Consider the following 20,077-nt stretch of genomic DNA (forward strand, 5'->3'; position numbering starts at 1 on the left):
GTTGTGGAGTTTCTGTTTCACGTTTCGTGTAGTTTCCCTCATTCCAGAAGACATTGATCAGCGGTGCAGTAAACCAAAAGGACCAAAAGGCTTCTTCGTCACGTCGAAGCAGAAAACACGAGCAGCAAACAGCGTGTCGGGGAAGAAAAGAAAGAAGAATACGACCCATGAAAGCACCGCTTGTTCTACACCTCGGCGAGGGATCAAATCACATGCCCACTTCTCGCCGGTCCCGCAATTATTTCCGCACATGAGGAACTCGTGCACTTCCTCCGCTCCCCATCTTAACGCACACACTGCACACGTTATATAAGACCATCTCCTTCCTCCCCACCCGGCCATCTCTTAGACCGTCAAGGGTTGATCCTTGCACCATGACTGCCACTAGTCTTCTTCTGTTTGTATCCCTGGGAAGTATCGATCACTGTGACACCGAGCTGAGCCTCAGCCCCGGCGGCGTGTATCATCGCCACTCTTCCTACTCCGACACCTCTGCCAGTTCAAGCAGGTATCGCTGCTCGATTCTTGTTTGTGCTTACCACTGGATCTGAACTCTCTCTGCGATGACGTAGAGTGGAGGAGAAGGCAGCCGGGAAAGCACCACAGCCGCCGGAGCAGCAGATTACCATGTTCTACAATGGTCAGATCTGGGTCTGCGACGTGACGGAGATTCAGTTATGGAACAGAGGCGTTGCAGAGAGAACGGAACTCGACGCATGAATATAACTCGTGTCGTGTTTCGGAAGCTTTGGGTTGCTCATCGCTGAGAGGTGTTGCAGGCGAGAGCCATCATAAGCTCGGCCAAGCGGGAGATGGAGGACGTGGAGGCTCAGAAACAGAGCAGCCGACGACAGGGCTCGTCGTTTCCTCCTCCGGACGCGACGCCGTCTGCGCCGACACGGCCGCCGCCGCTGCTGAATCGAAGCCTGTCGATGAAGCGATCGCTGCAGAGGTTTCTGCAGAACAGGAAGACGAGGGCCGTATAGTCCTCCCCTTACAGCCATCATCACGAAACTGCCATCTGAACTTGTTTGCTGCACGGTTGTTGTATTGGCTCTTTGTTCTCCAGTTAATATGGACTTTGATGGATTCATGTTCGTGCAGTGCTATTCTCTTGAGAGGTTGATAGCGATCGATGACGACGGTTATACGTGGAATATAAATCACGCTATATATTATAGCCAGAAGAAATCATTCCTCATTGATTGAAAGCTGAAGTAAATGATGCTGTTTGATTGGGTCAACAGTGCGGGTTCGGGTTGGTTAATCCGGTCCGCCACAATGAACTTGATATCTAAAGTAATTATGTTGTTTGGTTGAGTCAATAGGCTCTGATCCGGTTCGGGTTGGTTAATCCGGTCCGACCACAATGAACTTGATATCTGAAGTAAATTATGTTGTTTGGTTGGGTCAATAGGCTGGGATCGGGTTCGGGTTGGTTAATCCGGTCCGACCACAATGAACTCGAAAGCGCGGCCAAATCGACCGCGATGAACCTAATCGCAACCGATGGATCCGAATCGGACAGGCTGACCACAACAGATTTGGTACCAAGGGGGTATATAGGGGGTTTTACGGCGGGTGATCCCTCCTCTGCTTCCTGTCGCCCGCTTTCTCCCGTTCGTTCGCTCGTTCGAGATCCCTAATGGTAGCAATTGGGTCTCGGTCTCTCCTCTCTTCTCCTCCAATATATGGTGAGTTGCGGCTTTCTTGGTATTTCTCATTCAGAACAATTTGGCAACTCAAGGATTCCCTTTGATATCTTTCTTTGCTAAATTTGTCGATGATTTGAGTAGACTGAGGTAGGGGTATGATACTTAAGGTATGTTTTTATGATGGATTTGGGATTTCCGTGAAATGTTCATTTTTTGATTTGAGTTTGTGTAGTTAGCAGGTCACTGATTTTTAAATATAACTCATCAGAAGTTATGCTTCAGTTGCAAGAACTCTAATAACATCATCATCACCATCATATTTATTATTATTATGATTATTGGGAAGGGGGAGGTGAAACGTAGGCAGTATGATTGTTTACCTTCTTTAGTTGAGTTAGAGGAACTACTATTATGTATTTGGCTGTACTCAACATGCAAATGTTAATATATCTGCGACACATTCTAAATTTTTCGTGTCTACAGATTATCATTTCAGATTCCAGAATGGCTTAGAGTCAACATTAGTGGGATTTTAATGAGATGGAATCTTTTAATGCGTGCTACAGAGTATAGAGGGTTAGGAAATTTCAATAAGCAAGAGGGAGTGCTGAAGTCTATAAACAAGAAGGGTTACTCTCCTAGTGTGATATTTCATACTGTCTTGATGGAAGCATATGAGAAAGCTCAGCAGTAAACCTTTGGAAGGATGCAGCATCAGGTCTTGATCCATCATTAATGACAGTAAATAATTCATTAAACTTCTATCGAGGTGAATCCTTTTTTCTGTTTTTTTTGCTTAAATCATAAAAAAAAAGTCCTACTTCTTATACAATTTGTCAATTTCAAAGCAGTCTTCCTGTGCATACTGATATAATTTAATAGACAATGAAATATATAACCTCTTGTTAGAAGTGACAATTTCTGACGCGGCAATCCAAATGGACACAAACTTGATACAAAATTATCAGTTTGCTTTTGGCTTGTATGAATTTTGTCATGTAACAGGCTGGCACGAAGAGTAGAGGTTCAAGGTCAATAGATGGGATTTATTTGATTTAGCCTGCTTATTGTTCTTGGATTAAAATTTATCTGTATTGTGTTATCAACAAGTAGATTGGTCAAGTTATGTGATTAATCTTGTTCGACTTGTTGGGTTCCTTTGTAGTCAGGTCAAATCTCATCAAGACTCGAGTAGGTATTCCGTGTCATCCTTGTCCCTGTCTTACCTGATTTAACCTGTTTAATATCTGATATGTGTATCATCAGATTACCTCTGTGTTAGGTGGTTTAGTTCAGATTTAAATTTGTTGACATAAATATTAAACAGGTTAAGTTCAGGCCGACAGTTATATTCTGCTATATCCATTTCAACAAAGCAAAACTAACCAAACATGATGTGCTACTTCATCCATCTGAAATATAAGAAGTCAACTCTTTTGTTCTAAACATTAATAGTCAACTTAAGCTGTTTTTTGGCATAACACTACTATTTAACTTAGCATATCATTATACCTAAATTTTCTTCTTCTTTTTTTTGAATATTTGTGATCCCCTACTCGTTGGGAATGCCCCATCTTATGTTGGACATTTGAGACAGTTCGTACGAATATCAATGGTCTCAACCCTTACTAGACCAAATGCTAAATTTAAATTAACTACTGATTTATAATTGTCTCTTTGCCGATTTTTTTTCTGTATTTTATTTACTTCACAGTCCTATTTCTCTTCTTTGCGGTTCTGTCTATGATTTATTTTTTAAAAATAATTTTTCAACTTAAGAAGAAAAGAAAGAGAAAAAAAGAACTACAGAAAGTAACTTGCAAACAGCAAAGCATTTAATATGAAGGCACAAGTAGCCATGAAAGCTTCAGTGAAAAGAAATAAAAATATCAGAATATGGATTTCAACAGTTCTCTTGTATGAATTCTGTGCACTGGAATGGTTCAAATGTCAAGTTGTATAATTGCTGTACTTGGCATTGTCATTCAAAATCTATTTGTCAAGACATTGTACCAGTGCCATATGCTATCAACTTGTTATGCACGGTGTATGGATTGGTTGCTATGAACTATTGAAATGGATCAATGACCGGAAGTTGGTTTTGAATGCCTTCTAAATGAAGAAAGATCTTGTAAGCCAGACCTGAAAATGTTCCATATGATGATTTTCATGTATAAGGAAGCAGAAAATTATGATCAAGCTAGAAGGACATTGCCAATTTTTCAAGAAAATAGATGGAAAGAGAATATGAAGTACAGTTCAGTGAAACTATTTCCAGCATGATCTACTAATTTTTCTCATCAGCTCCAGTGTTGCATTGATATTAGATTTCTACATCTTTCATCCCACGACTTGATCTTAGATCTATTGAAGCAGCACACTCGCATTAAATGTGGACTAATTGGAAAATAACTAGCTTAAAAGAACCACCTTATTAGAAAGATGCCTAAGTTACTAGTGAAAACGATTTTGATGGCCACAGTGTAGAATGTTTGTAGTTAAAATTAAGTCGATATGTTCTAAATGACTTTATAAAGAAATTGGTGATCACTTTTTTTTAAAGAAAAGGAAAATGCATTAGCTCATAAGAACTTGATAAAAAATGTGAGGAGGTGAAGAACCTCACCAAAAAACATTGGTTACATTTGATCTAGCAAAGTTGGCCAGTTTATGGTCTGAATAACTCGGATTTGTGTATGTCACAACAATGATTAACAAATCCGGCTTTGGCATGGTAAAGGATGTCTTCACAGATATTCTTTAGATGCCAAGGGAAGATGTTGGGTTTGGACAACATGTTGATCAGGGTTTTGAAGTCTGATCTGATTGTGATTTGAGTGAGGCCTTCTCAGTGAGCAAAATGAAGGCCTTCAGGTATTGCCAACATTCAGCTTCTAATGGCGTTGCGGAGTGGTTGTTGCAGCCTGCAGCAACAAAATTACCCTGCATATCGGCAATAAAAAAAACAGTTCCTGCATTGGAAGAGATAGTGTCCACTGAGCCATCACAGCTTCGAGGAAAATCAGAGTTTGTACATGGATCTGCATTCATATGAGTAGGTATGTTCCCCTGGACATTTGGGAACACTAAATTGACATCTCAAATAATCAATGTATAGCTTATCTAGGAAGCAATGCAACCATAGCATAGCATGCAGTACAACATTTCAGAGGTTTCTGAGGGTAAAGAGTGACTCACTGATGGTTGAAAGGATTTATTTAATTGTACTCTTTTTCGCATGGCTGTTGGGTAAGTTGTGGAGCTAAATGCAGCAGATAGACTCTAAGGTGCATTAAAATGTGATTGATGCAAGAGTAGCTAACATGCCTGAATTTGGAGTGAGACACTTCTTTGTTGTTGATCGTAGTCATTTATAAAATTTCATGCTTTGTTCATTCTAATGCTGCATCACATTGTTGATCTTCTTCAAGCCTTTGGCTTATGGATACTCGTTCACAACGGCATTGTCTCTTTTCTCTCCTTCAGGCCAACATGGAAAGCATATAACATCTTGCTTGTTGACTGCATTATCTTGAATGGTGGAGAAAACACGTACTATGTTAAAATGTATGAATGGAGACAATTGCAACCTTTTTTTTCTCTTTATCCTAATTTACAGTGGAGTTATAGCTACCATGCTTGCATAACTAATGTCTCCATTGGGTACTGCAGGTGTGAACCTGACCTATGCTCGTATGCAATAATGCTATCTGCTTATGAAATTGCAGCTGATATGGCTGGAGCTCAGTAAGTTTTTTTGCTGTATTAAAGAAGATGGTTCAAAATTCAAATCCAAATGTTGTCTATGGGACCGTGATGAGAGGTTATACAAAATTGAATTATCTCGAAATGTAATGCATGTAGAGAGGATGCTTTTCAAAGGTGCTGAAGCCAACCAGACCATCTTTTCTATCATCATGGGTGCCCATGTCATGAACCCTGATTTTAAGTGCTGTTATCCAGTTTGCTTACATCAGTGCCCAATTGGGTTCCCACATGATCAGAAAGCAAGGAACATCCTTCCATCTTTGGCTAAAGAACCAGAGGAACATGATAAAGCAACTAATGGGGATGCGGAAGATGAAAAGAGGAAGATACTGATTTCATTTTCATTGAGGTGTAAAGAGAGTTAGCACTTTGCAATCAATCAGAGTATGAACTAAAAGGTACAACTTTGCAATAATATCATGAACTGTGCTGACTACTACCATGAAGTCCTCTACATCTGTGATCAAAACTTTCTAGTAGTGTTCTGGTTCCAACAATTGTAATTGAAAAGCGGTTATGATATATTGATATTTTTTGCTTCTTTAACAAGTATATACTTCAAGTATCCCAGGAAAACCTCTTGATGTATTGAGCTCCACATTACTGAAACTGCCCTTTATGTTCTTGACATAGCATGAAGATTCTCCCTTGAAAACCAGCGAACTCGTGAATGTTGCATGTTGAGCAGACTAGAGAACATAATAAGGTTTGTTTCCTGCACTTCTCATGCGTTAAACTGTCATCCTTTTTCATCTCTAATTTGGAATTGATTTGGTAGGACTTCTCCTAACTGAGATGTCCTCCGCTATATATCCATTCGATGCAGCGCTTGTAGGTGTATAAGAATTAGCAGTAAGCCATATCGGTAGATCTTGTCGGACCAGAAGCAATGTGTGCCGTATTCAGCAAGAGATTGTTCATTTACTTGCGACTTGTTTCATCAAGAGGTTGAATTCTTAGCTCTATAGCATCAGAAGAGTATCGGCAAGAACAATAAGCTGTAACTCGATTGATGTACAAAGATACATGGCACATGACTCTGCGATTCACATATATATCCTCAAAAACCATGCCAAAACCACGAGCAAGAAGATACGAGAAGAAGAAGAAGAAGGAAATAAACTAAGATATTGTACAAAGATGCAAGCTCCGGACAGCGACGACGGCCTCGACACGGACGCCGTCGAGTTGTCGAGCGCGTCCGAGAAGTCTTCCTCCACAATGGTGTCGAGGGTGGCTCGGCGCTGTCGCCTCGTGCAGGTTAGTCGCCACGGCGCCACCTCCGCAAACTGGGCCTTGGGCGACCGCGGGGAGCTCCGCGCCGTCTCCAAGAAGAAGGAAGCTAATTGCACTCCGGCCATCCTCTCTCGTGAGTCGTATTGCTTGAGCTCCTCTGACTTCAACTCGCTTGTTGATACGCCGCAGAGGCGGCAGGATCTTTATAGAGCCGAGCTTTAGGCTATTGTCCTCGACATTCCTCTTTGTTACCAAAATACCATCACCTAAGATCAACCTTCGTCGAACCTGCCAAAGGGGTAGTTTAGGAATAGAGGGTATACGCCTCGTCTGAGGCCGCAGCCAGGATGTCTTTGACATGTTCTTATTTCACCAAGCCTATTCTTGGGAGTCCGGTCAAATAAAGTCCCGGTTCGGAGGGATTTATGGAGCTCTTTCCCAGTTTATGACTAAAATTGGGTGAAGTAGGGCTACCAATTTGGTCTCCCATCATAACTTGGTTGAAGTATAATTGATTGTTCATAAAAGTTAAATAATTAATTCATGTGTTATATAATTCATATATCTGGTTCAATTACATCGATCTAATTTGAAATTATCATTTTTAGAAAAAGAGGGTTAATTATCATTTATACTTAGACTCTTATCAATATCGAGATTTTTATATTTAAAAAAATTATATTTAATTTTTTTTATAATTTTTAAAAAGAAAATAAATAAGCTCATTTACTCGTGTATACTAATCTACGGTGCTTTGGGTACACGTCCACGTCCACGACGTATTTCTCCTTTGGTATATGATACGGTCTCCGAAATCGAACTCGTTGAGACCGACCTATCTGAAGAATTGGTTCGGCGCGAGCGCTTCTTCGTTCGTCTCCCTCGACGCGCTCCATTCCCGACCCAGATTCTGGTCGGAATCCCTTCTCAAAGCAGTCAGTCGGAAACCAATCGCAGATTCAATAGGTTAGGGTGACCCACGGCGTCAAACTCGGGACAAGCGGTACCGTCTTGTTCTTGAATTATTTGTGTTTTCTTTTCTTCTGCACTACCACATCTGTGTTTTTCTTGAATGGGAGTGGTGGTCGTTTCAGATTCAAGCAATAGAAATATACTCTGCTTATCATCTCTTTGTCATGCTTACCGATAGCTCAATCTTCGATTGCCTTGCTGTGATTGTAGCGAAGGTTTCATGTCGGATTCTGTTTCGGTGCCATCTTGTATGGAGTATCCATTTGCATTGACCATCTGACGCCAAAGTTGCATAGATTTTTGGATCTGTTATATTTCTCACCGATGTGGTGACTCGTAGTTTTATGTACGACTCTGATTTGGGTTCTTTTATTAGGGATGTTGAATCATTGAGCACTATAAGGATTAGATTACTAGGATATAAAAGAATTATTAAGTTGAAGCTCTTCTACATGTAGAGGTATCGTATCCTCCTCAATTTGGGTGGTTCTTTTCTCATCATTGATTTAAGAATTTAATGTGTGGAACCAATGGTTTTGTAGAGTGTCAACTGAGACTTATTCAGCTATGTTTACCCTTGATGTTTCTTTTTAGTAATTTTCTCTTTTTATTCCAATAGTTTTATCTTCATTTTCTAACCTTCTTTTATATTTACAAAATTAAGCTTTAACTTTAAGCTTCCATGAAAATATTTTGGTGGACTTTCCAACTTGATTGTCCCATTTGATATTTGCAAAAATCATTTCACGATAAACTTAGGCCTGTTCATGTCATTATCAATATCAAGATTCTAAGTTTTTGTTCTCCCATTCAGACAAGATCGATAAGAGCAATCGGAAACATGTACATTCAGTTGCTAACCTAGTAAAAAACAAACCCATGAGACTCCCATCAATGCTGGATTTGGTGAGGGTCATCTCAGTGATTTAAGATAAGTTTTTCTATAATTCAACCTTGGTCATATATGTCGCAATGAAGTGACCTTATTAAATATGGTAATTATTAATTTGTTATACTAGTGTTATTGATATTGGCCGTGATAAAGGTCTTTGGACAAATTTATTATGCTTGTTGCTTGTTACCCTTTTAATGGAAATCAGTACTTGAGGGTTGCTATCATGGCATCAGTCTTAATCTTCACATTATTCATTGCATTTGCGGTGGGTTAACATAGGCCTCGTTTTAAAGACACAATGCTTTGGTATGTAAACATCCCAAACTGGTGAATATTCTTATTGCAAAGTTCAGTAGATTATGATATATAAATTATACCGAATGATTGATATTTAAGATTTTGTTATTATTATTATTGTTGTTGTATATAGATTGCGCCTGTATATAACAATAGAAATTAAGATAATTCTCAAACTTTATTCTTGCCAAGTTTCCATTAACTTTTTTTTAGCTTATCTCCATGAACTTTATTCTTTGCCGTGAATAAGCACGACTTCAAACCATCTTTTCCTCGGGCTCGGGTTCCAACTGCATGTTTTGAGGTACCTTAACCACTCTCTATGCTACACATGAATAGCATTACTCTTTTACTCTTTTCAGTTTCTTTTAATCTTATTCCCATTTGTTATTTGCATTCTTGACTATGGTGAAGTTTGGTGATTAGAGTTGCTTTATTCTTTCCTTGGCTGGCAACTTCGGGCCACTGTGGTCCTTCAAACGCTATGATACCATCAGTTGCCGGTGTCCTGTTAGTTTCAACTGTACCTCCTCATTTGATGCTGATTACCACTTGCCTATCATTAATTGATTTTGATCATTATGTTGGGCCAAAATGTTTTTGCCTGAGAGTTCAGTCTGCACGCAACAATTGATTTGGAGGTCAAGGTCTTTGCAAGACCCTACTGCTTTTCCTCTTTGACTCATCTTTAGTGTGTGCTTAACAAAAGCCAGAGGCCTTGATGGAAGTGCTGGTATCAATAGGATGTGGTCCTCGAAGAGCGGGGAGTCACAACAGGCTGAAAGCCTCACTATCTTAGCTGGGTTGAGAAGAGTATAATAGCAGACCTAAGCAATGTTGGCTTCAGAATTGGATTCTGAGAAGATCATTAACCATTTAAAATCACTCTTTGGACGTTCCCTGGTTGCTGGGATCAATACTTATTGACTTAGCTTCGATGGCTATGGAAGTTAATGTAGTCGATTTTTGCAGTGTAAGCAGGAATGAGAATCCTGTATGAAACGACAGATTCTACTTCAAAAACAGAAGCAAAAGGGTGCTAAACTTGATTGGCTCCAAGTTAAAACTCAAGCTGATGTTGTCTTGCCGATTGTAACTGTTCTTCCCAGTTTTTACTTCTATTTTGCTGGCAAGATTATGATTGCCACACCATAAGGTGGTCAACGAGTCACTTGGTCTGATTTGATATCTGTGAGAAACCCTTCCACGAAGGCCGGCTCTGTATCTGCTCCTGTGTGTCGCTCGTTGTTGCTGCTACCCTTTTCATCAAACACAGATGCCTTTATCCAACAACATCCATTGTATTTTGTGTGACTGAGGGTTGAAGAACCTCATCTTTTGAGCATGACCGGTGGTAAAACACATACATTGTGTTTCCCTGGATGATTTTTGTGTGAATGCTTGTGATACTACCACCTGTTCTTCTACCCTGGCACGATGATGACCATTCTCTTTGCTACTTATAATGGATCAAGAAGACCCCAATTTCTGCATGGCCAGCGTCGGGACAAGTACGAGTGCCTCTCCCTCGCTCTCACCTCGTGGCTCGTGAAACCCCTCCCATCCATGCCCGCCTACGGTATCCTTCGGCCGATGCCTTCGCTCTCTATAAGATGCCGACAATGCTGAAACTGTTTCCTTAGTTCTCTTAGGCTGGTCATGTCTCCGATTGCACCTTCTCCTCGTCGTTGGAAAGAGAACCGCAGCATCGCCGCGGAGTTCGAGGGAGCTCTTCTCATCTCCAGCAGCCTCTTCCCGTACTTCATGCTGGTGTCCCTGGAAGCCGGCGGCCCCGTCCGGGCCCTCGCGTTGCTCCTCCTCGCCCCCCTCGTGCGGCTCTTGGAGCTCGCCGGCCTCGAGTGCGTCGCTCTTCGCGTGATGATCTTCGTCGCCACAGCGGGCCTCAGGGTGGTCAATCTCCAGGCGGCCGCGCAGGCCACCCTCCCCAAGTTCTACCTGGAGAACCTCCGGCGCAGCGCGTACCGTGTCTTCGCCGGCTGCGGTGGCAAACGGTACGTGATCACCTCGTGCCCGAGGATCATGGCGGAGCCGTTCTCCAGGGAGTACCTGGACGTCGACGGCGTGCTCGGCACGGAGCTGAGGGCGTTCCAGGGGTTCTTCCTGGGCTTGACGTCGCCGGGCGGCTTCATGTCTGGCTCCCGGCGGCTCGAAGCTCTCCACGCGGCCATGGCAGGTGCCGAGGCGATCGACGTTGGACTGTGCGGGAAGGACAGAGATCAGCCCTTCATGTCCTTGTGCGCGGTACGTACACTCACCGTTTGTAGATTTGCTTCGTTTCGACGTGCTCGGTTGGCGATGGGAGTGATGTACGTGCTTCCCGCAATGGACACACGCACGCACACACACACCTCAGCCGATCGTTGACGTGTCTCCCCCATCCCAGGAACGATACTGCATCACACCACAGGACGCAGCCCAACCGGTGCCAAGAAGCGAGTACCCGAAGCCGTTGATCTTCCACGACGGTCGTCTGGTGGCGCTACCTACGCCGTTGGATTCTCTCATCGTTCTCCTGTGGATACCTTTCGGAGTCGTATTGGTCACGTTAAGGATCCTCCTAGGCCTTTCCTCCCCTTACAAGCTGTGCCTCCTGTGCACCGCCGCCACCGGCGTTCGCATCAGGGCCCAATTCCACGAGCCCCGATCCGACGCCGCCACACGCAGCAGGAGCCACACACTGTTCGTCTGCAACCATCGGACGCTCGTCGACCCCGTGATCATATCAACCGCCCTCCGGCGGAAGGTAACAGCCGTCACGTACAGCGTCAGTAGACTGTCGGAGCTGATCTCGCCGATCCCGACCATCCGACTGAGGCGGGACCGCTTCGAGGACGGTGCGAGGATGCGGTCGTCGCTGGGCCACGGCGACCTGGTGGTGTGCCCGGAGGGCACCACCTGCCGGGAGCCGTACCTGCTCCGGTTCAGCCCGTTGTTTGCGGAGATCGCCGAGGACATCGTGCCGGTCGCCGTCACCAACGAGGGGAGCATGTTCTACGGCACCACCGTGCGGGGGCACAAGTGCTTGGATTCCTTCTTCTTCCTCATGAATCCCCGCCCTTCCTACGGGTTGGATTTCTTGGCGAAGGTACCGGGCGGGCAGAAATCCAAGTACGATGTGGCCAATCACATCCAGCAGGCGATCGGGCGAACGATTGGGTTCGAGTGCACCAACTTGACGCGCAAGGACAAGTACAGAATGCTCGCCGGCCATGATGGCTTGGACCCAAGGAAATGATTGGGCTAATGATACAAGCTCGTACCAACCAAGTGAATGGATGTCACACCGTCTTGTCTCTCAGTTGTGTAGTGAACGACCACAGTACATTAGCATATGCATGTAGAGGTCAAAGAGGTAGGTTATTAGATCAATCAATGTGGATCGATCTTGCTACTCTATATATATATATATATATATATATATATATATATATATATGTTTTGATTTCTGTGGGTTTTAACACCCAAATTGGTCTTTGATAATGCATGTGGCTTAGTAACTTTAGGTATCATTTATGGCGAGAAATCTTAGGCAATGAGCGACGGGAAGTGACAGTGTAAGACGAGATACACTTATGTTCAGAGGAACACTATATGACATAAATACTGCTTCACCTCTGAGTGCATCTCTGTTTTTTCCTCGGATTTTTGTTGGGAAGTGGATTGTTTTACCATAGGAATTCATCAAGTGAATAATGTTAATCTTCCCCTTCCTTGAATTGAATTTACTCTTCTCTTCCTGTGCAGCATTTGCATATTTTACCTTAACCGAGTCTATCACAATCTTCCCTGGTGAGATTACTCAACCATCTTGAAACTGATTTGAGATTCACTATAAGCTAAATGAGTATCACAACAAGAAAAACACATGCAAAAACACACTGGGAACATAATTTCATCTACAGAAAGTATATGCAAAAATATAGGCATTATGACATTATTTTCCCTTTAGGTACGGTTTCATACACCGGGCATCAAATAAACTCAGGACAGCGTTGACTTGTCGTGAGAGGGCAATTGAATTATAAAAAGATAAAACTGTGTTCCGACTATATCTGTTACAAGTAATTGAATCACTAAAAAGTGAAGTGCCCTTCTCTACAAAACAAAAAAAAGGGGAAAAAAGACGGCTGAGATTCATTTTACAATAGCTTATATGGCAGATGACCCGAGCATCTTCCAAGATCAAATGAAGATGTGACGAGTAATCGAACCTACCCAAAGCTTAATTAGTCTGAAGTTGTTTTGAACCACCACCCGTTGGATGCTTTACAGGACACCACAATTTGAGAATATCAGATTCACCGCACATCGCTTGCTCAACCCTCGACCGGTTGTAGCCGTCTTTTCCTGCTTCACAGCTCAATTCCAGCTCCAACTAATGCAGCTGTGACTGTGGCCGATGCTTCTTCAAGTGTCCGTCGCTTTTTCACTGTATTGAAGGCCTCAATAACATCTCCAGCTTCCCAATCATCAAAATCATTAACACTAATACCACACTCGAGCCCAGCACCAACCTGGATACCAGAAAGAAGGCTCACTAAGTTTGAGATAGAAAACATTGTCATGAGTGAGTAACAAAAGCTGAGGTGCATTTGGGAAAACTTGTGTGCCAAAATCTACATCACATAATGAAAGAATGATTCATTAAAAAATTGCACAGCAACAAAGTTCATTAGGTCTTAAGCTAACAAGAAGCATCTATACTTTCTATGTATTATAAACTCAGGAAACATTATTGAAGACCTGGTGCTTCCAAGTTATAATAGTAACATAAACAGAAGAAGTTGTTCATCAAAAGAGATTTACTAGTTTGATTCATGTTTGGTCTAAGAATTTTTTATGAAGCAATACAACAGGAAACTCTTGCTACTTTGTACTAGTTCCATATTAGATATATATGCGAAAGTTCCTTGAGCAAAACCATATTCCATATTGGGAAAGATGTATTAAAAAGCATGAATGCAATAAAATAACAACACATCAATTATTTTAGAATAGAGTTCCTTTCGTTTTCCTGAATAAGATTTACTACAGAAATAAATTAATTGCTATGAACTTGTAAGATTTTGGGTGCTCAAATTACATTGAGCACCATCTACAATCATGGTATGCCTGATACAAGTTTTTGTAGTAGCTTTATCTGTAATATTGTGAATTATTAGTAGACAATGAATCATGTTGAGCTGTTCTCCATACAATGATCAACTGTTTGTGGCTTACCTCCTTTACATCTTCCTTCACCCGTCGAAGAGAATCAATTGTGCCAGTATGAACTGTCTTTCCGTTTCGAACAACCCGAACACCACAGTCTTTCACCACCTTTCCTTCAGTGACCATGCATCCAGCAACACGTCCGCTACCACTACCAAATGTTGCTCGAACATCTGCTGTTCCTATTGGGACTTGTTCCTAGAAGATTGTAAACATAATTAGGATTAAAACAAAATGTCAGCATAGGATTCCAAGGCATCCATGCAAAAGGAAGAATCTAATGATAGTCAAATGTTCACCTCAACAGGCTCTAGAAGCCCTTCCATTGCATTCCTCATGTCATCAATAAGGTCGTATATGACTCTATATAGCCGTATCTCAACGTTCTTTTTGTCTGCATAACTCTTAACTGAACCAGGAGCTTTCACATTGAAACCAAATATAATGGCCTCAGAAGCGACAGCCAGATCAACATCACTGGTGCTAACCTCCCCTGGAGCTTGGAGGAGGAACTTCAAATTGACATTATCTCGAGGGAGCACTTGAAGAGCTTGTCTGACAGCTTCAATTGAACCCTATTATGTATGAAAACATTCAATCTTACAGAAATGAGTCCTGTACAAACAATGTGCTGGATATGACATCCAAGATAACATGCATCTGGAGACATCTTACCTGAACATCAACCTTTAGAATAATATTCAACTGGTGCACATCTAAACCAGACTGCTTTCCTGATGCAACAGCGGAAGCAATGGAAGACAGGGTGACCTTCGTTTCCCCTGCCTTAGCAGATATCCGTGCAGCCTGTAATGATTCTGCACATGCTTCTGCCGTTTGACGTGCAACATCGAGGGATTCAACAACCTCAAATTCATCACCAGCAATAGGAACACTACCGAGACCAATGACCTATGAATTTGAACATTCAAAGTGAGGAAGGAAAGGCATGAGAGAGCAGTTAAGAAATAAGCAAAACGATATTGAGAGTCAGGACAACTAGATCATGACATCACATTATAGTTTATGATGCACATATCCTTTGAGATTATAAAAAGGCCGTACCTCAAAATCCCATTGTGTATAATTCACTAGTTGTTCTTTTGTGTTGAGCAGTTTGTTCAAGGATAAAAACTACTTTGTATGGTGCAAATTACTAGATGTGGAGAAAATAATTTTTCTGATTCAAGTTGTTCCCATTATGGTCAAGTTATTCATCATTTTTTTTTCAAGCATCAATTACTTCATTAAGCTCCAAGTTCCAACAACATATCACTTTTAATCAGTTTTCAAATCCAGCATTTTTCAATATAAAGAATTGTCAAAGTAGTAGCTTCTAAGACATTTTGACGCAAATAAAAGTCTGTCACAGAATCATATCCTCATCACAAGGTTTTCCAAACGATGCATAGCCTGTGCATATGCAACAGCTGGACATAAGCCAGCATACGTGAGATGGTCTTCAAATTAACTGGACATCTGAATTTTGCACAAGACTGGACTAATAATTTAGGTAAAAATGGCACTCTAGACTAGATTTAATGAGTTCCCCATGTAAGTTTTGGGTGAATATGGACATGAGATTTGGAGACACATACGAGTGTCAAGTGCAGTGAGGAGACAAAAAGGTGATATAGGAAAACAAGAAAAAAAGCTTATCCAATTGAATATGGTAACTATTTGCAAGAAAAAAAATGATGTTGAATGGAAACTACTCTATATTGTGTAAATCTTTTTCTTTTTTGTTCTCACTTACCATGATGTGGAAGAAGTCCTCACAATCAATTTCGAGCAAACCGATGCTTAACATCATTGTTATGTATGCAATGCATTTCTAAGGGCCGAGCTAAACACCCCATATGCATGGACAAATCAAACTAGCTTGTTCACTCGTTCATAAAGTTATTCTGGTTGAGTGATGTAAATATCTCAAACATATTAAGAGTAGGACAAACGATACAGATGTATAAGAAACAAAAACCTGCACAGCCATTGATGGTCCCGCTTCATCAACACGACCTCCTCTGTCATCAAACATAGCACGCACCTGCTCATGAGAAAAATTGGCGTGGAACATTGGCAAGATATCAGAAAGGGAAAGATACCAAGACCATTGCATGATACAAAATTTCGAGATAAAACATTGGTAACGTGTATAAAAAGGCTGGTAAATAGTCATTTCCATTTTTTTTCCCAGGAAGATCCCTTAATTGTTGAGTAACGAGTTGAATACGAACCTTTCCAAAAGCTGCACCACACACAACAACATCACCCTTCTTAAGGGTTCCATTTTGCACAATAAGTGTAGCAACGGCTCCCTTTGCTTTATCAAGACCTGCTTCTATGACAGTGCCTTTAGCATTTCTTTTTGGGTTGGCTTTCAATTCTTGCAGCTTCAAATTACGAAAGATCTGAATCAGGTACTGAATTCACCGAGAGAACAAACTTTAAATCTGAGACCAAACCTTATACCTCTGCCACAAGCATCACAGTTTCCAACAGTTCATCAACATTCTCTCCCTTAAGAGCACTGATCTGATTCAGGAGACCACGAAACATTCTTAAGAATCATGAAAAATGAATGGTTATTATTATTTTTAAGGGGGAGAGGGAGGAACCTGAACCATAGGGATGTCACCGCCCCATAATTCTGGCATAAGGCCAACAGAAGAAAGCTCTTGCATAGCTCTTTCAGGATTTGCTCCATCCTTATCTATCTGAATCCACAGAATGAACATGCATGATTAGTTATTTGCATGCCAGATACGAACAACATGTAGCATGACTGAACTAACATGCCTTATTGATAGCAATGACAATAGGCACCCCAGCTGCCTTTGCATGAGCTATTGCTTCATTAGTCTGTGGGCGGACTCCATCATCAGCAGCCACTACAATGATGACAATGTCAGTCACTCTCGCTCCACGTGCCCTCATTGCACCAAAAGCCTGTTTGAATTTTAGACTAGGAGTTAGTTGCATTGAATAACTCACCAGTAACACTCAGTTAAGTAGTCAGCACAATATAACTTTATTCTCAAAAGTACAAAATTTACTTTATACCTAAAACCGAGACCATCTAGAGGTCCTAAAACCAAAAGGGAATATCAGCTGAAAATTCCGATGGCAGAATAAAAGGAACAAAAAACAAATACCTCGTGCCCTGGGGTATCAAGAAAGACACATGGTCGAGGCTTTCCATCGACTGGCACAAGAACCTTGTATGCTCCGATACCTTGAGTTATTCCACCTGCCTCTGATGCTACCACCTGTAATCATGAGTCAGACTGAAATTTCAAGAGCTGTGATAGATACATGGAGAATATTTTGTCTATGACTGGTTTGCAAGACACTTGAGCCCATCACTAAGAAATTTGATACAGATAAACATGCAATATAAAGATTCAGAAATTACCCTGCTCTTTCGAATATAGTCCAGTAGTGTCGTCTGTGAATCAAGATTACCAAACAAAGAAATTAAAGGTCTATTTGTACAAGGATTTAACTCTTCGAGTAGCTTACAAAAGAAAAAAAAAACTGATACCTTTCCATGATCCACATGCCCCATGATTGTAATAACAGGAGGCCTGTCTTCTAACATGTCCAAGTCCTCTTCATCGAGAACTTCCTTCTTCTTTGCCATCTCTTCCACTCTAACTGGATCAACTTCGATTACTTCCACATCATATTCTTTGCATATCATCTTGACAATGTCTTTATCAAGCGTCTGGACTGCATTAGGCCTAACTCCCCTTGTGTACAAAAATGCAAGAATATCTGCTCCGCTGACAGCCAAGTTATATGCCAACTCCTCAGTCAACATGCCCTCTTTACCCACCTCAAGGATCTCGACTTTAACAGGTTCTGCAGCTTTAGCTGCTTGCAGTCTTGCAGCTTTACGGCTTGCTTTACTCCATTTCCTTCCTTTCCTTGGCTCTGTAACCCCGGGGATCGGCACATTAAGCTCCGAGGCTTCCTCCTCGGATATCTTCCCATCATCCACCATACGTCTGCGCAAACTTCCCGTGGAACTTGATTTCTTACGACGATCATCTTTGGCTTTGGTTGGTGGGGGCCCTTTTGCTGGCTTCAAAGGGGTTGCTAATATCGCCTCAGCGGCAATTGGATCAATACCTGGTTTCTTGGATGAAAATTTATCTATAAGAATCGGTTTCCTTTCCCTCCGGACATCAGGCGTCTTGGCTGCAGGAATGGTAGGTGGAGCAACTGGAGGCTTTGCTTGCAACTTTGGCCTGGCTGGTGAAGGCATCTGAGGCTTCAAAGGTGCAATCGGAGGAGCTCCCAACGTATTTGTCACTGTGGTTGTAGAGGAATTTTTCTCCTCTTCCTCCTTGACCTTTGCTGGTTCTTTAACTGCGTTTTGCACACTAGCCACAGGGTTCCCCCTCCGCCAAACACTCTTAGTTGTCTTCGAATTCCTTGTAGCCAAAGTTGCATTCGCCGGCCTACCTGATTTGGAGCTGCCATTGGACACACCAGTGTCCCTGATATCTTTGCCACCAAATTTGACCGCATTCGCAGTTTCAAGTTTTTCCACCTTATCTAAAACCTCACCAAGGGATTCCATCATTTCCTCGCCGTCTTCCATTGGGGCCGCCGGCTTCTCACGAACAGCCTTGTCGGATGACCAATTAGAGGAGGCCGAGTTCGAAGGATCTAATTGACCATTGGGGGGCGCTCTGAGCACCGGCTTCAGAGGAGGCTTGAGGATGAGATCGGCATCATCGTTTCTGCTAACACTGCTATTACTAACCTTGAATGTGGACTCGGAAGAGACCGGAATTCCCCTCTCCTCGATCAAATTGGTGGTCACCATACACTTACAAAATCGACCTCGAGCAACACGCCACTGCATCGACCCGTAGAAGCTACTAAATCTAATACTAGAAACGACATGAATCCTCCGAACAGTGACAGCCGAGGCAGAGACCTCGAAGACACCCGGGGAGGAGACGGGCCTCGCGCTTCCCAGCGACGCAAGGGAAGCAGGAGACGCCATTGCTTCACAAGAAAGCTACACAAACATACGTTTCCCACCAAACTAACACAAAAATCGCATCTTTCGATCGCCGCTCAAACGGCCAAAACAACACAACAGAGTTCGAATCTTGAACGAAAGGATGTCCGATTATCACCGGAACTTAACGAACGCAAGGGTTCCGACGAACCTGCGAAACCCTAATTCAACTCCAAAAAGAGAACGGGAGGCCTCAAATTGATGACGGATAAGGCCCGGTGGTAGTTGTGGACAGAGCAGTACCAGAAGAAGTTGAGATAGACTTGTTCTTTCTTCTCCCCCCAAAACAAAAGAGAGAGAGAGAGAGAGAGAGAGAGAGAGGAGGAAATCTTTTCTCATAAATAATAAAAATAATCATAGAACAAATTGTATGGAAACTGATGGTAGGAAAAAGGGGTTGGATTTTGGGAGTTTGTCGGGGGAAAGATGTGGCGCCTTCTCCACTCGTCGATATATACGTTGTAGGCGATAAGGCTTGTGGTATTTAGGATATCCACTCAATATGATAGGTTACTTGTGGTGCTACGACGGGCTATTATTTTATTGCTCTTTTTAATCTTCTAAAAATAATAAATAATATGTAACGATGATATTTTATATAAATATATTTATAAAAAATATGGTTCAAATTTAATTAATTTATATTTTTATAATTTTATTAGTTTTATTATTTATAAAAAGTAAAGTTCGACTTAAGATGTTACGAACATCTATCAAGATTTTTTACTAAATCAATCAATTTTATTAGTTTATATATATGGATGTCGTTGGAGGACGAGGATGAGCCAGAAATACATATTTTTCATTTCATATTCACATAAAAAAAATTATTTTATTTTTTATTAATGTAAATGGGTGCATGTAATTCAAATGACATGAATGCTAATTACATTTGTGATATAATATACACAATATTATATAAAAAATGCTTGATCTGATTTTTTAAACTCTTTATTTTTTTACTCTTAATATAATTTGATAATT

The 20,077-nt window shown here is 41.7% G+C and overlaps 3 protein-coding genes and 1 long non-coding RNA gene across 4 annotated transcripts; 3 read left to right on the top strand and 1 right to left on the bottom strand.

The window, feature by feature from the left end:
* The first annotated feature begins 358 nt into the window (after positions 1-358).
* LOC135637881 (uncharacterized) lies at positions 359-1,103 on the top strand. The gene is made up of 2 exons (XR_010496410.1): positions 359-508; positions 573-1,103. It is a non-coding gene; the product is annotated as an uncharacterized LOC135637881 (long non-coding RNA).
* Positions 1,104-1,135: 32 nt separating this feature from the next.
* Positions 1,136-6,032, top strand: LOC103979562 (uncharacterized). The gene is made up of 5 exons (XM_065152460.1): positions 1,136-1,144; positions 1,567-1,694; positions 5,142-5,222; positions 5,328-5,402; positions 5,520-6,032. Exons 1-5 carry the CDS (start codon positions 1,136-1,138, stop codon positions 5,542-5,544), a joined length of 318 nt encoding a protein of 105 aa, XP_065008532.1. The 3' UTR covers positions 5,545-6,032.
* A 1,474-nt stretch (positions 6,033-7,506) lies between these two features.
* Positions 7,507-12,435, top strand: LOC135637887 (glycerol-3-phosphate acyltransferase RAM2-like). Its single transcript, XM_065150756.1, has 2 exons — positions 7,507-11,085; positions 11,228-12,435. Exons 1-2 carry the CDS (start codon positions 10,483-10,485, stop codon positions 12,077-12,079), a joined length of 1,455 nt encoding a protein of 484 aa, XP_065006828.1. The 5' UTR covers positions 7,507-10,482; the 3' UTR covers positions 12,080-12,435.
* Positions 12,436-12,754: 319 nt separating this feature from the next.
* On the bottom strand, positions 12,755-19,419 carry LOC103979035 (translation initiation factor IF-2, chloroplastic). Its single transcript, XM_009395044.3, has 12 exons — positions 17,600-19,419; positions 17,471-17,503; positions 17,211-17,324; positions 16,855-17,004; positions 16,674-16,772; positions 16,528-16,590; positions 16,293-16,448; positions 16,037-16,102; positions 14,731-14,967; positions 14,355-14,630; positions 14,065-14,253; positions 12,755-13,358 (listed from the first exon to the last, which is right to left on the bottom strand). Exons 1-12 carry the CDS (start codon positions 19,073-19,075, stop codon positions 13,197-13,199), a joined length of 3,021 nt encoding a protein of 1,006 aa, XP_009393319.2. The 5' UTR covers positions 19,076-19,419; the 3' UTR covers positions 12,755-13,196.
* Between the last annotated feature and the right edge of the window lie 658 nt (positions 19,420-20,077).

The sequence above is a fragment of the Musa acuminata genome, chromosome BXJ1-3 (genome assembly GCF_036884655.1).
Source record: "Musa acuminata AAA Group cultivar baxijiao chromosome BXJ1-3, Cavendish_Baxijiao_AAA, whole genome shotgun sequence".
Lineage (NCBI taxonomy): Eukaryota > Viridiplantae > Streptophyta > Magnoliopsida > Zingiberales > Musaceae > Musa > Musa acuminata.

What these genes read in the sequence shown, in the direction of transcription:
- LOC103979562 (XM_065152460.1), top strand. An exon ending in AACACGTACTATGTTAAAAT is followed by an intron (nt 5,223 to 5,327) that starts GTATGAATGGAG and finishes TGGGTACTGCAG; the next exon opens with GTGTGAACCTGACCTATGCT. An exon ending in GCTGATATGGCTGGAGCTCA is followed by an intron (nt 5,403 to 5,519) that starts GTAAGTTTTTTT and finishes TAATGCATGTAG; the next exon opens with AGAGGATGCTTTTCAAAGGT.
- LOC135637887 (XM_065150756.1), top strand. Translation starts at nt 10,483, where the DNA reads ATGTCTCCGATTGCACCTTCTCCTCGTCGTTGGAAAGAGAACCGCAGC. An exon ending in CCTTCATGTCCTTGTGCGCG is followed by an intron (nt 11,086 to 11,227) that starts GTACGTACACTC and finishes CCCCCATCCCAG; the next exon opens with GAACGATACTGCATCACACC.
- LOC103979035 (XM_009395044.3), bottom strand. Translation starts at nt 19,075, where the DNA reads ATGGCGTCTCCTGCTTCCCTTGCGTCGCTGGGAAGCGCGAGGCCCGTC. An exon ending in TTGTCATTGCTATCAATAAG is followed by an intron (nt 16,773 to 16,854) that starts GCATGTTAGTTC and finishes CTGTGGATTCAG; the next exon opens with ATAGATAAGGATGGAGCAAA. An exon ending in GACCATCAATGGCTGTGCAG is followed by an intron (nt 14,968 to 16,036) that starts GTTTTTGTTTCT and finishes TCAAATTCATAG; the next exon opens with GTCATTGGTCTCGGTAGTGT.